Source organism: Acanthaster planci, linkage group LG07 (assembly GCF_054643075.1).
Source record: "Acanthaster planci isolate LZ-2023a linkage group LG07, COTS_SCS, whole genome shotgun sequence".
In the NCBI taxonomy this organism is placed as follows: domain Eukaryota; kingdom Metazoa; phylum Echinodermata; class Asteroidea; order Valvatida; family Acanthasteridae; genus Acanthaster; species Acanthaster planci.
Genome location: NC_141783.1, coordinates 18,967,331 through 18,981,398, shown reverse-complemented (window position 1 = coordinate 18,981,398; position 14,068 = coordinate 18,967,331). Strand labels below are relative to the sequence as shown.

General features: G+C 42.7%; 2 protein-coding genes across 4 annotated transcripts; both read right to left on the bottom strand.

Moving 5' to 3' along the window:
• Positions 1–103: 103 nt before the first annotated feature.
• Positions 104–6,658, bottom strand: LOC110976196 (uncharacterized). Its single transcript, XM_022229280.2, has 2 exons — positions 5,667–6,658; positions 104–4,464 (listed from the first exon to the last, which is right to left on the bottom strand). Exons 1-2 carry the CDS (start codon positions 6,304–6,306, stop codon positions 3,947–3,949), a joined length of 1,158 nt encoding a protein of 385 aa, XP_022084972.2. The 5' UTR covers positions 6,307–6,658; the 3' UTR covers positions 104–3,946.
• Positions 6,659–6,722: 64 nt separating this feature from the next.
• On the bottom strand, positions 6,723–13,864 carry LOC110976141 (membrane protein BRI3-like). 3 transcript variants are annotated; one of them, XM_022229184.2, is made up of 3 exons: positions 13,032–13,864; positions 10,553–12,373; positions 6,723–10,020 (listed from the first exon to the last, which is right to left on the bottom strand). In XM_022229184.2, exons 2-3 carry the CDS (start codon positions 10,749–10,751, stop codon positions 9,773–9,775), a joined length of 447 nt encoding a protein of 148 aa, XP_022084876.1. In that variant the 5' UTR covers positions 10,752–12,373; positions 13,032–13,864; the 3' UTR covers positions 6,723–9,772. The 3 variants fall into 3 exon arrangements, with proteins under 3 accessions (XP_022084876.1, XP_022084875.1, XP_022084874.2); XM_022229183.2 differs by having other exon boundaries at positions 6,724–10,023; positions 13,032–13,859; XM_022229182.2 differs by lacking the exon at positions 6,723–10,020 and having other exon boundaries at positions 10,813–12,373; positions 13,032–13,862.
• Positions 13,865–14,068: the final 204 nt, after the last annotated feature.

The window sequence follows — 14,068 nt, the reverse complement described above, 5'->3', positions numbered from 1 at the left end:
GCCAGAAAATGTTTCTCTGCAGTAAGGTGCGGTAAAGGTGTGGTCTTGGCAAGCCTGGGGAGTGGTTGATACATTAACAAATTAACAAAACCACAAAACGAAGTGAGGTTTCCCTATGTTGTTATTTTCAGTCCAATAACAAGTGACAATGAAACCTACATTTGGAATGACATAAGGACTACATGAGAAGCGTGACTTGAAAACGAAATAATCGGTGAAATAAGACATATACACTTACAAGTCTATCAGATTGAAAGATAGAGTCTCGTAGTTTTGTTGATATTTAACCATTAACTTTCCAAAGACCACAACACATATGTGGACTAAAATAGTTTCTTGAATTATGGAGTTACTGGCAATTTATGGGGGGGAGAATTCTGCCCAAAGTTAAACTACACTGAGTATTCACTGAAAACAAAATGCTATATTGAATTCTCTGAATAAAAGTAGTAAAGTTTCTTTGACTACATTTGAAACAAAGTGCAGAAGCTGAGAGAAAATGACATTGACGTTGCCTCAACTAGTACCTTCCTAAGCTTTCCTAAGCAGTCGGTTCTACTGCCTGCGTCAGGGAGGAAGGTCCGTTGAAGACGAGGTTTAACAACTCAGGCATTGCACGGCATACACGTGCTAATGATTTTCTCCCGAGTATATTTTGATTATTTATTGAGATGTACAGGATAAAAAAAGCAAATAACATCAGTAAGAAAATCCAACAAAGAAACTAAAACTATTTTGAATCTTTGTCACTATGATACTCAATTTTTGTAAATAGGGAAAAAATATAAACGAACGAATCGCATTATGCCCAATTTCTTCCTGTATTCAGAATCGTTTATTCGCAAAATGTTACGCAATATTACCTAGTTAATATTACTACTCAAAATTTTGAGCAACAATGTTTGGAGTACTATTCCATGATACATTATGCACGATATAAATATATGCGTCATTCTTTGATGCATCTGCGATTTCATGTACTTTAAAAATATTTCTCCTTGAAATCAAGCAATGCATGATGTGGATGCTTTGAATATAAGATCTATTGTATGACAAAAGAGCCTGTCCTTTTTTTCTTTCTTTTTTTTGGGGGGGGGGTGGTATTCTGTCACACAAATTCAAGTGTGCCCAAATGTAGACTTTACACCATGTGTCTTTGTTTCAAGCACCCCCTCCCCCGGCGATTTTTTTTACATAGCATGGTGAGGAGATTTGACTTGAATAAAGGCTATAATCGTGGCTCTTGGGCATATTTTTCAAAGGTTAGTTAAGTCCAACATTACAGCACTTTGGAGAAGCTTCCACGAGGCGTGAATACTAGTCTCCTCTCAAGACCAACAATAAAACCATTTTCCAATAGGAAAGTATGGTGTAACCCCAGATAGTTGTGTATTAAAAAACACACTTCTTCGAGAATTCAAATTGTATTTATGCACTAAATGTTTAAGGTGAAATTTGTTTGGTGGTGGTCTCTTCAATAAAACGCACCTACTGCCGGTTAGCATTCATTACTGTAGTGTTTTATCAAATTCATCAACGCAGCTAACGAGGTTGAATGGGACATGATCTTACAAACAAATCACATTATGAGAATAGATTTCAAAAGAAATACATTAAACGAAATAAAGTCGTCAAAACTAGTAAGGCACACTCAGATACAAAAATACTGAAAGTTTGGTCCCACTCATGCACCGATATAATGATGAACAGTGCCACAATACCGATCGGGTTATCCATTATTCAAGAGCCTGAAAAGCGATGAAATTGGAGTAGTTTCGTTCCACTGTGTTCCTCTCATAACTTGCTCAAATGGGTTTGGATTTTTTTAGTGTGATAGATGCTACGTTATGAAAAGGTACTTGTCAAGGTTTGACAAGTGATTGGGCGAATTTCAGACAAAATCTATTCCTTCTATCTGCCACAGAGTGTTTCTATTTGAGTATTCATTTTAAGCTACTTCATTCCTAAAAGGAAACTAGCACCATACTGCAGCTTGTGGGCGTAAGATACTTGTATCGTTGCTCAAAATGATGTTTAGTACTGCGACAACTTTTTTGACGATGTTTTCGACGTAGTAACATTTTGTTAAACACGGATATTGCAATTGTCTGCTTTTCTCGCTTACATACATGTTTGGCTGTTTTGATACTTATATGCACGTTTCATTCGTTTCACATAATAAACACTTACTTATTGTTATGTTTATTAAACAATTAATACACAATAAATCAGTTAGAAAAGTTATTGATCATTACTAACGACACAAAATTATTTTGTATTTTTAGAATATCTATTGCTATTTTATACATCTCTTTTTATTCAAAACACCATGCATAGAAAACTGAACTGCGTTTGTAGACTTTGCACCTAGGCCGTGCTTGGCGGTTATGATATATTTTAGCATGCTTTCTTTTAAACATATCATTAAGAAGGTTAAATTACAGTGCGCATTAATACTGAAAACTCTGTTTCGCACTCCACACAATTACGTGAGTTTTTGTGTGTTTTTTCTTTTTTATTATGAATATCGCCCGACGTCAAGGCTGAGCATCTTTCATGACTAGAGAAAATGGTGAAAGGTTTACGGATTCAGTAGAACAAAAACGAGATTCCGTCTGGGCTATATCCAGCAATAATTGCGACCAAGGGGCAACCCCCCCACATGTCCAATCGCTATATAAACACACTCGAGACTACTTGTTACTTACCACATCCCCCAGATGTCTGAAATTAATTCCTCAGATTCCAATGAGACAATGACCAACACAAAGCAAGGGGGCTCTCTCCGTCTCAACTATACCAGTTGAGCTTTCATCAGCATACTGCAGTGTGATCTCTACTAGCGGCATCTCACTCAACATGTCAACAAAGGTCGACAAAATGTTGCATTTCGTTCACAAACATCACACGTGATGCTGATGGTTTTGTGTGAAATACACTCTATGTACAATGTTGGGTCAACTATGCTGGAGTATGTTATACATCTGTGAGCAGCAGACCTGTTTTACCAATTTTCTAAAACTGGTTCCAAGAGTAAAATTTGACTTTTCCAATTTGATAACTGAAAATAGTGGGAGCATCAACACTGTATTTAAATATGGGTCCTATATGGATAATTGCGCTATTAGGCGCTTCTCTTTATGTTTGAAATTGGAAATGAAAACCCGCCTCATTTTACAACGTTGACTCACACCATTGATGATCATTTTGCAATAATTTTGCCCAGTCACGGGGAAAGAGTTCACTAAGGTTAGCATTAGGACAAAACAAAATTCAAATGTTATTAATTTTGAATTGAATAACACAAGCTGAAGTCTTTGGCCATTTTTATATTCGTGATTGTTCTGGTTAGATCTATTGTCTGGGGACAGAGAGGCATAGATAAAATCAAGTATAGACAAGAACTGACTCATGAACGTTTCTTGACAATTCATACCCACACCATGTGTGTACACTCAACATGGGTATTTATATATGCATACATACCGATGCATATCGTGCCCCGATGCCGACGAAAGTAAACCTACTCATTCTGTATGATTGATTTATTTAAAAAGATAAACACAAGCGATAAAAATTGGTCAAATCTTATAACACTCTGCTCTGTGATCACACTCGAGAGAGCGGGTATTATTTACGGGTCTCGTGACTCGATTCACAAGTTGCTGAATCGTGTTTGCATTAGGACTGCCCAGCAACAAATTCGGGCCTATGTCTTTGACCAGTTCGGTGTTTACAATTTAGCAGAATGTGGGCGTGCCTCGGTTTAATAAGGCATATACACTTCATTCCAATTCCCAATATGTTTGATTATGTATGTTTCAAAATAACACAGTGTGCCAGACGGGGTAACTGCAGAGGAAGTTTGCTGCCGATCTTTTAGACCGAAGTACGATTTTGGTCAGGGTTTTCGGATGGCTGCTAATGGTCAACTCTACCTTTTAAACTAGATCGTCATCCCGCAACTGGAACACTTGTTCTCTCTCATAAGCAAACAGCATAGGAGACCGCAGGGGAAGCAGAAAATACCCAGAAGGATACCGAGCGGACTGAACTGCTTGTGCATGACACCAGAGTGGCACTGCGGACAGGTGGTGAGGAGCGGCTGATATTGGGGTTGGGTCACCTTGACCGTGCGCTGGGGCGGACTCTGGGCTGGGAAGTGAAGCGCCTGCTGGTTGGGATGTTGCTGCTGGCGCTGGTGCTGCTGCCGCTGTAGCTGTTGCTGGTCGTAGTACTGCTGCTGTTGCTGGTGTGGCTGCCCGGGCTGCCCTGGCTGCTGCTGGGAGTACGGTTGGGATGTTGGTGGGTGTGGTAGGTTGGGCTGTGGATGCGGAGGGGGTAGATGTTGAGTAGCTTGTGGATGATGATGTTGAACCTGATGTTGATGCTGCTGCTCATGTAGTTGATAATTCTGCTGCATCTGTTGATACGGTTGTTGCTGTTGCTGAAATTGATGGCCGGCTGGTGGATGATCACAATGTACAAATTTCAAAACTAGTATCAGCGTCTAGCAAGAGAATTATTCAGAGCGCCATTTTTTTGTTCGCTAAGGAATGTTATGTGTGGAGCAAATATAATAGTAGTTTCATTTTACAAAATGAAAAACAGATGAATATCTACAGGCATGATCTTAATGATGGTTGAAATCTGACTTGTCCAGAAGTGCTACGTTAAGTTGAATGACTATAAATAGATGAAAGATCCCATTGATATTTTTCCTACTTCAAAACTTGACCTCCACGCTTAGGTTTCGTTATCAGAAAACTTAAACGCCAATAGTTTATAAGCCATTGCGAAACAGAAAGCCCAGTGCAAGTCGACAAGAGCATATGTATCATGGCGCTTATGCAAACAATTAAGATATCACTGCGACGTTTTCCAGAAAAGTGTATTGTTTGTTTGTGAACATAAACGACGTGCAATCAAGATATACTCAAACGATATACATGACGCACAAGGAGCGTCATACATGCGTGTTTTTCTCCTGGTTCCCGTCATGTGGTGCTTTGTAAAAAACAAAAAGCAGGATTCTACGTCTAGCGTGTTCTTTACAATGCATTAGAAAATTGCTTTCTGCTTGAGTGACGTGATTTGGTTAGTATTTATATATCTGTCACATAAGAGAAAAGTTTTACTGCGGTATGGAGTGAACTCCAGGGGATGTACATTTAAATTCTATAACTTCCTTGAAAACAAAGATTTGACCTCCAGTGCCATGTAAAATGGAGGGAAAGGAGAACATTAAAGAAACCGACAGAAGAAAATTTGAGCATTGATAAAAAATAGCAATGAACCATGCAGTTTGGTATATTAATTTTCATGAGTGGGTCTTCCCAATAAGGCGATGTAACATTTAAATGAACTTGTCGACTTCGTCTTGAAACAGTCGTTTGATAACTTATTCCTTAATGGTCCTCAGCCAATCATTTCGCAAGCACAAGGGCAGATAGATCCAGGGCAGTAGCTAGGGGTCATGCCCCCTGCCCCTCCCCATAATAAACTATTAAGGAAGGTGTTTTTCTGGTTTGTTCGTTTCTTTGGGAGTGGTCTATTTCGTTCCCTTCCTTCATAAGCGTTTAAAAGCCCAACGTGGCTTGTGGGAGAAGTGACATCGAGTGCAAAGGATACTTTTAGTCTTTCAAGCCGAGCTAAACTTCACTTACCAGTTGTACGTGGAACAAGCTGGGGTTGGTTCAAGACGGGGGCTGCATGTTGAGGGCGCCCTTGAGTTGAGGTATCCTGATGAACTCCTTGAGGGAGTGGTTGAGCACCAGGAAGTCGGGTATTGCCTCCGGTCATCGGTGCCCCTTGAGCGGATGGAAAGACGGGCGGCCTGTCTAGGGCATTTTGACTCTGAGGGCCCTGTTCCGGCGGGTAGGAGGTGGATGGATGTTGGGGGGAAACTTCCGGCGGGTTTGCCTGCGGTCTGGGCATGGATGCTTCGAGGACCTGAGGCTGCAGCTCCCCTACTTCGGCCATGTCATGCGGCATATCAGACGCAGGGGGCCGCTGATCGACTTCACCGGGTGTGTGCGCGTCTTGTTGTGGAGGTCGTTCTCCTGGCAATCCATCCTGCTGCTGAGCTGAACCTTGAATCGGGGGCCTGTGCTTCGCTGGTCCCTCCGGCTCCTGACCTATCTCTGGTTGCTGCGTGGGCTTGGCCGTTGGTGCCGCTTCCTCGCTGGGCTCATCGGTGAAGGTCTTTGAGCCGGTCAGTGGGGCTCGTTCGTCAGCGTCCAAGTCGTCCATACTCGCTACTCGTTCGACAGATCTGCCACCATACACTGCAGCTGGTCTTTGCATACGCAGTGGGCGGAAACCTCTGTTTGCAATTGTCTACGCCGACCACAATAAACCCGTTCATGGCTATAGACTCTGATTGTCATGCGCTTCGTTGGCGTTCTTGGACTGTGAGCTGTCAAGCTCCGACGTGACCATTGAACTTGGACCGTGATTATTTATCTCGGCTTACAGAGCTCAAACATAGGCCTACATGTACTTTCGAATTCGGATCGCTCCACTTCCGCATCCAGTGTGTAATGCAATAGCACAGAACGTAGATGCATTGCAACACATGGATTGGTAGGCCCATGCAGGAAGGATGCAGAAAGATTTACATCTCTGGCACATAAAAGTGCTCTGGCGATGATCATTGCCGACCGGTCAGACGAACAACCGTAAACATTCTAAAAATGCCCGATTCACTGCCTACAGCTTAGCCGGACAAGTGGGGCCAGTATTATCCTAGCAGTGTTTGTGGTGTTTTCTTTGCAATTAACTACAACTTATCGCAGTGACCAGGAAATAGAAAGAAAAAAATGTCAAACGCTAGATTTACTTTTGCCGTCGTGAATTCATTTTTTTTTAGTTTTGAAGCACTTTTCCATTATCCATGCAATGTTTGTAATTTTATTTTGTCACTCCAAAAAATCAGTTTTCAAAGTCTTTGTACGAATTTGGGTACGACTGGCCAACAACATGTTGACCACAACAGGACAGTTAATAAGTTCACGAAAAACAAAATGCGCTGTTTCATCGTAAGGAGCGATCGTGAGCTGAGATCTCATAAAGTATCTTTTTGTGTAAATTCCGTAATAAAAACGATTCAAATAAAATACAATATCTTATCTATTTGCCATTGGTTATTTATTCCCAAAATAAGTCCAGAAGACAGGATTCGATAAGGGCAATAACTGCATATGAACACTTCAGGTACACAGCCTAATTGTACACGCAAAATTTAATGCTTGCGCAGTGAACTGCGCAAGCATTAAATTTGATGTTGTCAGACCAAGCACCAACGATGACATGAATAGGCCACTTCCTATACTGTAGTACACAGCATTTTTTAGGATGCAGATTATCAGCGAAAAATTGCGCTGGCGATCATGGGGTACAAAGGGGGACTAAAGGTTGCAGGCCAGTCCTGTGCGGACCAAATCACGATTTGTAGGCTGTCATGTACTCTGTTATTAGGGCGTGGCGCGTGGACTGGGTGGTTTGTTAAAAAGGGTGGATGAAATGCAGGGGCAGGACTAGCCAGCTTGTATTTCTGAAAGTATTGGCCCAAACGGGGCCCTCCAAATTGCTCTATTTTGCCATGGAGTGTAGGCATCAATTACCAAAATGGCGATGGGCCTCCTGACTGTTAAAAGCGGTTATTTTCTTTGGAGAGAAATATCTTCAAAAGTCATCGGTTAGGCCACTGAAAATTGAAGGGAAACGGACATTTGTGGAAGTGAACTTTAATTTGATATGTGTCTTGAACACCTGTGAAACTTGTGTGTATTTTTCCCGATTTTTTTTAAGTGGGGATATTTATAACTGTTGTCTATGGCAACTGATTTACTGGTCTGCACCCTATGTGGTTGTGAAACAGGTGGTGCGTAGCAAGCGTTCATCGCGCTCTGGCTGTGGACATACCGGGCATGCCAGAAAGCGGTAATTTGGCCAGATGTTATTCCCCGGGCAGTTCAAATTCCTTCTGCGTCCTCCACGGTAGGCCTATACCAAACTATATATATATATATATATTGGAATGATTTGTCTGATATCAACGAAAGGTAACAAAGCACTGTTTTAAATTGCCAAAACTGTTTAATGTATCATCTGGTTTTGATCTTGAAATCTGCTTGTCACTAAATAGCGATGTAGTAAAGTAAGATTAAAAAAGTATCAAGACAATTAATAGGTTTGTAAATACTTTTGGAAATGTTTATCGTAGAACGCAACCCGAGAGCTAAATTAACACATAAAGCTAGGGATACAGTTTTTGTAAGAACTTATTAATTAATTAGGCCTACTATAAAACATTGTGATTGTTCAGTTAGCCTACTATTCTTTTAAAGTAAAAATAATTTTAGGAAGAAATAAAAGCACCAGATGCAATAGTTGAAAAATTAGGAGGAGCGGAAATGGGGTAGATAAAATTAATATTTTGCAGTTTGTACTGACAAAAAATGTGCGACGGAAAACTGTACTTTTTCGGGTACTAGTTTCCCATGATGCCATTGCAAGCTTTTGTGAACTAACAACTATGGAACCCGCAGCATTTGTCACCGCCTGTTTTCTCAGACATACCCTCAGGCTGCCGCGCTAAGCCAAGTGTGACATAAAATCATTGAATACTCCGGTAGTCCCATAGAAAATATTGACAGCAACGGCCGATTCAAACTAAGGTATAAATGTACGTGGATATTGGAGGCTTACTGTCAAAATTTTGACCACACAGCCCTCTTTCTACTCGAAAAAAAATGCTTCTATCACTTCAGGGGCTACCGATAAGGAACTTCTCTTTTTAAACATATATATTACATTGTGTTTAATTATACTTTAAAATAATTTAGCAATAAAATTAAGTTACAATAGCCAAATTGTTCCCTGACGTCTTTCAGTGATTGTCCTCCAGTCACAACTGTGATATTTGGGACTCTTGATTCATCTTTTACAAAGTGTTCGATTTGAAATCTAAAGTTTCTTTTTTTTATTCTGGAAAATAGACAAGCTCGGTTTAAGAATTGACAAAGAGGGGCTTTCTGTGTGGAGGAAAAAATCTGAAAAGGGAAGATTTTTAGGTTTGATGGGGGAGTTCTCAAAGTCGTAAGTGACCCGAAGCAAGAAATAAAGAAACCCATATAACAATTCAGTGTTTGCATGCATAGTTGGGGTTGGGTTGAGTTGTGGGTGGGGTTGGGGTGTACGTGTGGGTTTGGAGAATAGGAGGGGATGGCGGTGCTCAGGGGGTAGCACGGGAAATCACACACTCATCTCTCTATCCCTGTTTCCTATCAAGCGAAAAACCTGTCTCTGCCTCGAGCAGAAGCACCCCCCCATCGGTTGAAAAGAGCCAAGTTGGTGGGGAGCGCTCGTTTTGTTGGTCGCTACGTGACCGCAAACGAACGCACTTCGAAGTCGTTCTAACCAGCGAAGTGAAGTTCTCCCCAAAGGAGCCTCCGTTGCCAGGAAATTGCTCTTAGTCGAGCTTGGGGCTTATACATAATCTTCGTCGGTGCCTAATTGTGATTCACGTGACCACAATGTTGGCCATAGACCTCTTCTTGCCACCCCCCCCCCATTGAGTTATAAAGGGATGCCCCAACTAAGAAGTCATGTACCCATGCTGGACTTTTACTGTTATACTTTTCAAATTCGCTGTAATATTGGATACCCTGCCAGTGCAAGATTTAATATCAATCACCACTATTAAGTCTTGAATCGAGATTTGCCGTAGGACTACACAGGCTCCTACTTGACCTTGACCGCCTATCCTTCAGCTGAAGGTTGCGTTACAGTTGGTGCACACCCTCTCACGCATTGCCAGGCAGCAGAACACGCCCAGCGGGAAGAAGAAAATAGCCAGCAGCACCGCACACGGCGGGAAGCGCTCCTGCAGCACCCCGGACCGGCAGTTGGGGCAAGTGTTGACCATGACTATCTGGTGGGTGGCGGTGGACTGAGGCACGGTGGTAGTTGTCACGGTCACCTGAGCCGGTTGCGGCATTTGTCCGGGTGGGTAGGCTGCTGTTTGGACAGTAATCGAGAGAGGGAAGGGTTATTCCTAGAAAACATGGACAGAATAGGGGCAATGCCGGCCATGCCCACATAACCCTTTCTTCAAAGACGAGAAAAGGTTAACATCCCTGTCATTTTGGAAAACATTGCCCCCCCCCCAATTTGGTAATGTACCCCCCTGGGCAAAAAATCGGACGGTGCGTGTCCGAAACATTTGGGTTAAAACGCTGATTTTTTTAAGATCAATTAAAAAAAATCGACGAAAATGGTTGACATTTCCTAAAAATGCATGTTTAATAAGAAAATTTATTTGGGTGGGGGGGTTAAAACTTGTGGAAATTTGGAGCATAATATGAGGATTATCATTTTCCCAGAAAGATGATGGGATTGTGAAGGTTGTTCAGAAGAAACTGGCAAAGAACTACAGGTCTCAATATCAGTATACCTCATTGGTGTAGGGGATGAAATGTGTAAACCAACGACATTAACAAAATCGGATACAGTGCCCTAATCAACAAAGTAAGAACTATACACTTACAGTAGTTCGTCGGAGGCGGGTAGGCATTGCCTTGTGCTGGCGGTGGGTAGGCTGCATTCTGCGGTGGAGGGTAGCCAGCGGGTGGTGGGTACGGAGCGGGCGCGCTCTCTCCGACGGGCGGGTAAGTCCATGAGGGATTGTACGGGGGCGGCTCCGAGTCACCTGGTGCCGTTACCTCTTTAGGAGTTTGTGGATCCATGGACAAGTTACGAATCAAATAATGTGGATTGACGTTGTCCAAAAATCAAGACAACAAAACATTCCTCCTTTATATCAAAGCTCTCTTTAATGGTGACTGGTATTGTGACATTGGGGCGTTATGGCGTCAACGTCGGACTTTGAGCTTTGATATTCTACCCATTCCAAACATGTTACGTAATGACGACTTAAGATTAAGATATGAGTAAAATTTCCGAGTTAATAATCAGCCAACAGACATCATAATAAAATAGTCTCATTTATGCTATTAGGAAGGACATGCGCAGGGGTGGGTCCAGGAGTTCATGGGGGGGGGTGTTTTTTTTTGTTCGTACAAGGGGAGAGAGTTACTACAGTCATCGCCATTGGTGAAGCCATTTCATTTTTTTGTTTAGTTCTCAACCACTCACAGAAAATAAGACCTACATAGGTTAACTTTTTAGGAATCTTCAAACCTTTAGACGTAGCCCCCCCCCAAAAAAAAGAAATTGTAATGAGCAGCGGGAGGCCCTGAGCTCCCCCCCCCGATCCGCGTCTGATGCTCCAGGACGAAACTGCGTGTGGGGGGTCCTCGTGGGAAACCCCCTTTCGTTTGTGTTGACGTTTTTCCTTTCTAAGTAAATACGAATCGGGTACACCTAAATATTTTAAAGGGTCAGGACTCGGTTCCGTGACTAAGGCAAGGCACCTACATGTGCATGGCTTCGAAAAATAGAGGGCCCCAGAGTATCCCACAGCGGGCTAGCTTCTCTCCTTGCAATGTTCTAATTTGGAAACTCTACAAATTAGCTTTTACAGAGGTGAATAGTCCAACTTGCTATATACTTGGTATATAATAGTGCCTCTATTGTTATGCTTTCAAGCTATGACAGAGAGGTGTCAACGGAATAATGGTACCTAAAGTCTCCCACAACCGTGTTTCAGACCAGCAAACTTTCTAGGATAATAAGCTCTGATTGCATCGTAAGTAAGTGCTTGTACGCGATAGGTTTCATACTCCGTCATTCAGGTGATGGGTTGTGGACCCAATAGGTGGGGGTTGAGACACACGTTGCTCTCGCATGTACTAAGCGAGCCGAAATAATTATGATTAGATATGATTAGAAACATTCACGTGGTTAACAAGATAAAACTCTTAAAAATTTCGACAAATTTCAAGATACACAATCCACATTGCTTATTATGTTTCTATTCTTGTTTTGGCTAGTTACAGTCCATCCCATGATTGGGATCTACATTCCAATTGAGGAAGCCGAAACCAGTCTGCGGCACCCACGGGGTTTCGGGATGTAAACATCAAAACACCTCCTCCACAAAAACTTTTAGGTCCAGTTTTACCTCTCAATGCAGCAATAATGGCTCAGCTTATTCCTCATTTCCTGACGATTGGGGGCAGTTGGTCCTCTTCGGATTTTCTTAATTTGTTACCTACAGTCACTCCCCTTCCTCCGTTGCCTCCTCCTTGAGTTTAAGCCCATCCTTAGCCAAGGGTAGTTCCATGGCTCGGATTATTTGTGATTGACTGCTCCAGCGCTCCGCCGGCGGAACCACGTACCTATGCATGCTCTTCTGCCCCACGGCAGCTCGTCGTCGGCTGTGTAGAAGGCCTTGTCATGTCTCGTGCTGATGGAAAGCAGAAGACTGGTTATGTTTTTATTTTTTCCTTATTCGGTATGATAATTATGTGACAATCCTATTTTTTATTACTTCTGATGTACCCGGGGACGTTTTAACACTGTTTCATGTTTTCATTTCAGCGTATTAGACATAATTTATTTATAATCTAATTCCTTGCTACATTATGGGGTCCTCATCATTTCCTCCAGGACAGTAAAATTTTGGATTTGCAAGGCAGGGTGAGCGCTATATTTAGTCAATGACGCGACTTCAAGGGATTATGAGGAACGCCTCCTTTTTAAGGTCTGTCTCCCATTGCGTCTCAACATTAAAAATTCGATGATGGAAAAGAGCTGTGTGCAATTGTTACGCTGTTGCTCAAAACACTTAAGTGTACGTGTCTAAAGAATAAACCCTCATCCAGGTCCCACTGGGAAGGGTCTGTCAAATTAGATATCGGTTCCTCTTTTTTGTTTCTGGGTTTCGTATTCAATCTTCTTCTGTCAGATTTTGCTAGGATCGAGATGCCAAGCCCCTGAACTTTCAAAGTTTTGGTATTGTGTAATCACACAACAATCACTTTCGTACCGATAACATTCAAGGAAAAATGAGAAGGACTGCTGTCCATTTTCGGTTTTTTTTAGTTAATGTCTTTGGAACTTACCCGCTGTAAGAGCCAGGACTTCGAATAGCGGTTGCACAACAGCAAGGCTTTCTGCGCTGGTCGGCCTCCAAGGCACGACGTAAGGGCTAATACCATGGGGCGGAGAGCCCGTGGAATGGGATGCCTGCACGCTCTGATGTGCCTCGGGTGACCCTTGGAAACCTGAATGAGGGTGCGTGTCCATATTTCGGATCTTGGTCTCATACAGCGGGCCGCGCTTCGGGGAGGTCACAGTCGTGATACCATCCGCCCAATCCAGCTGGAGCCGCGAGACGACTGGATAATCCGCCCTTGGCCTACTCCCATTCACAACCGAAAGGCTTCCGTATTTCCTCTGACACCCGCCGACTTGCTCATCCTCGTCATCGTGAGCGGGACGTTTGCTTGGACAAGTGCAGCACAAGAAAATGATGACAACGACGATGACGCAGGTAACAATGGCTTCGAGTGACACAATGACTATGAAGCTAGGCGGAATCGGTTGTGTTAATGCTGAACGCATCGTTTCTTCCGATTTTGCAACTCCTGCTAACAGCACCAGGAAGACCAACACTTCCAAAGCCTTTCCCATGACGGATGCCGTCTACAGTGTAAGCACCCTCCTGGGAAAACGTCGTCTGGCCCCAGCAGGGATGGTCTGTGAATACCACAGCAAATGTCACCCCTCTTTGACCCGTTTTTCAAAATCGTTTTCCCGACGGTTTTCCTCATGTCCATTTCAACAGAGTACTGTAAAAGTTCCTTTCAAAAGATTCTGAATGACGGGCTTTCTATTGTGAATGTTGTGGGTCGGATCAAAACCTCGCCAAATATTGCCGAGAGTATTTCCTGCTTGTACACATTTGCCTTTGTGCCAATTGCTTTCATAAAGGGGGGGGGGGTAGCAGCAGACATAATGCAAACACAAAACATGAAGCCCCGATGGCGTGGGGTCTGGGGTACGCCTAATAAAGGGAGCCGGAAAATTTTGAGTTCTACAACATGCTATGTGGTGCGATCCCTGGCAATTTCTGATCAATTTGTTAGCAAATGCTCTT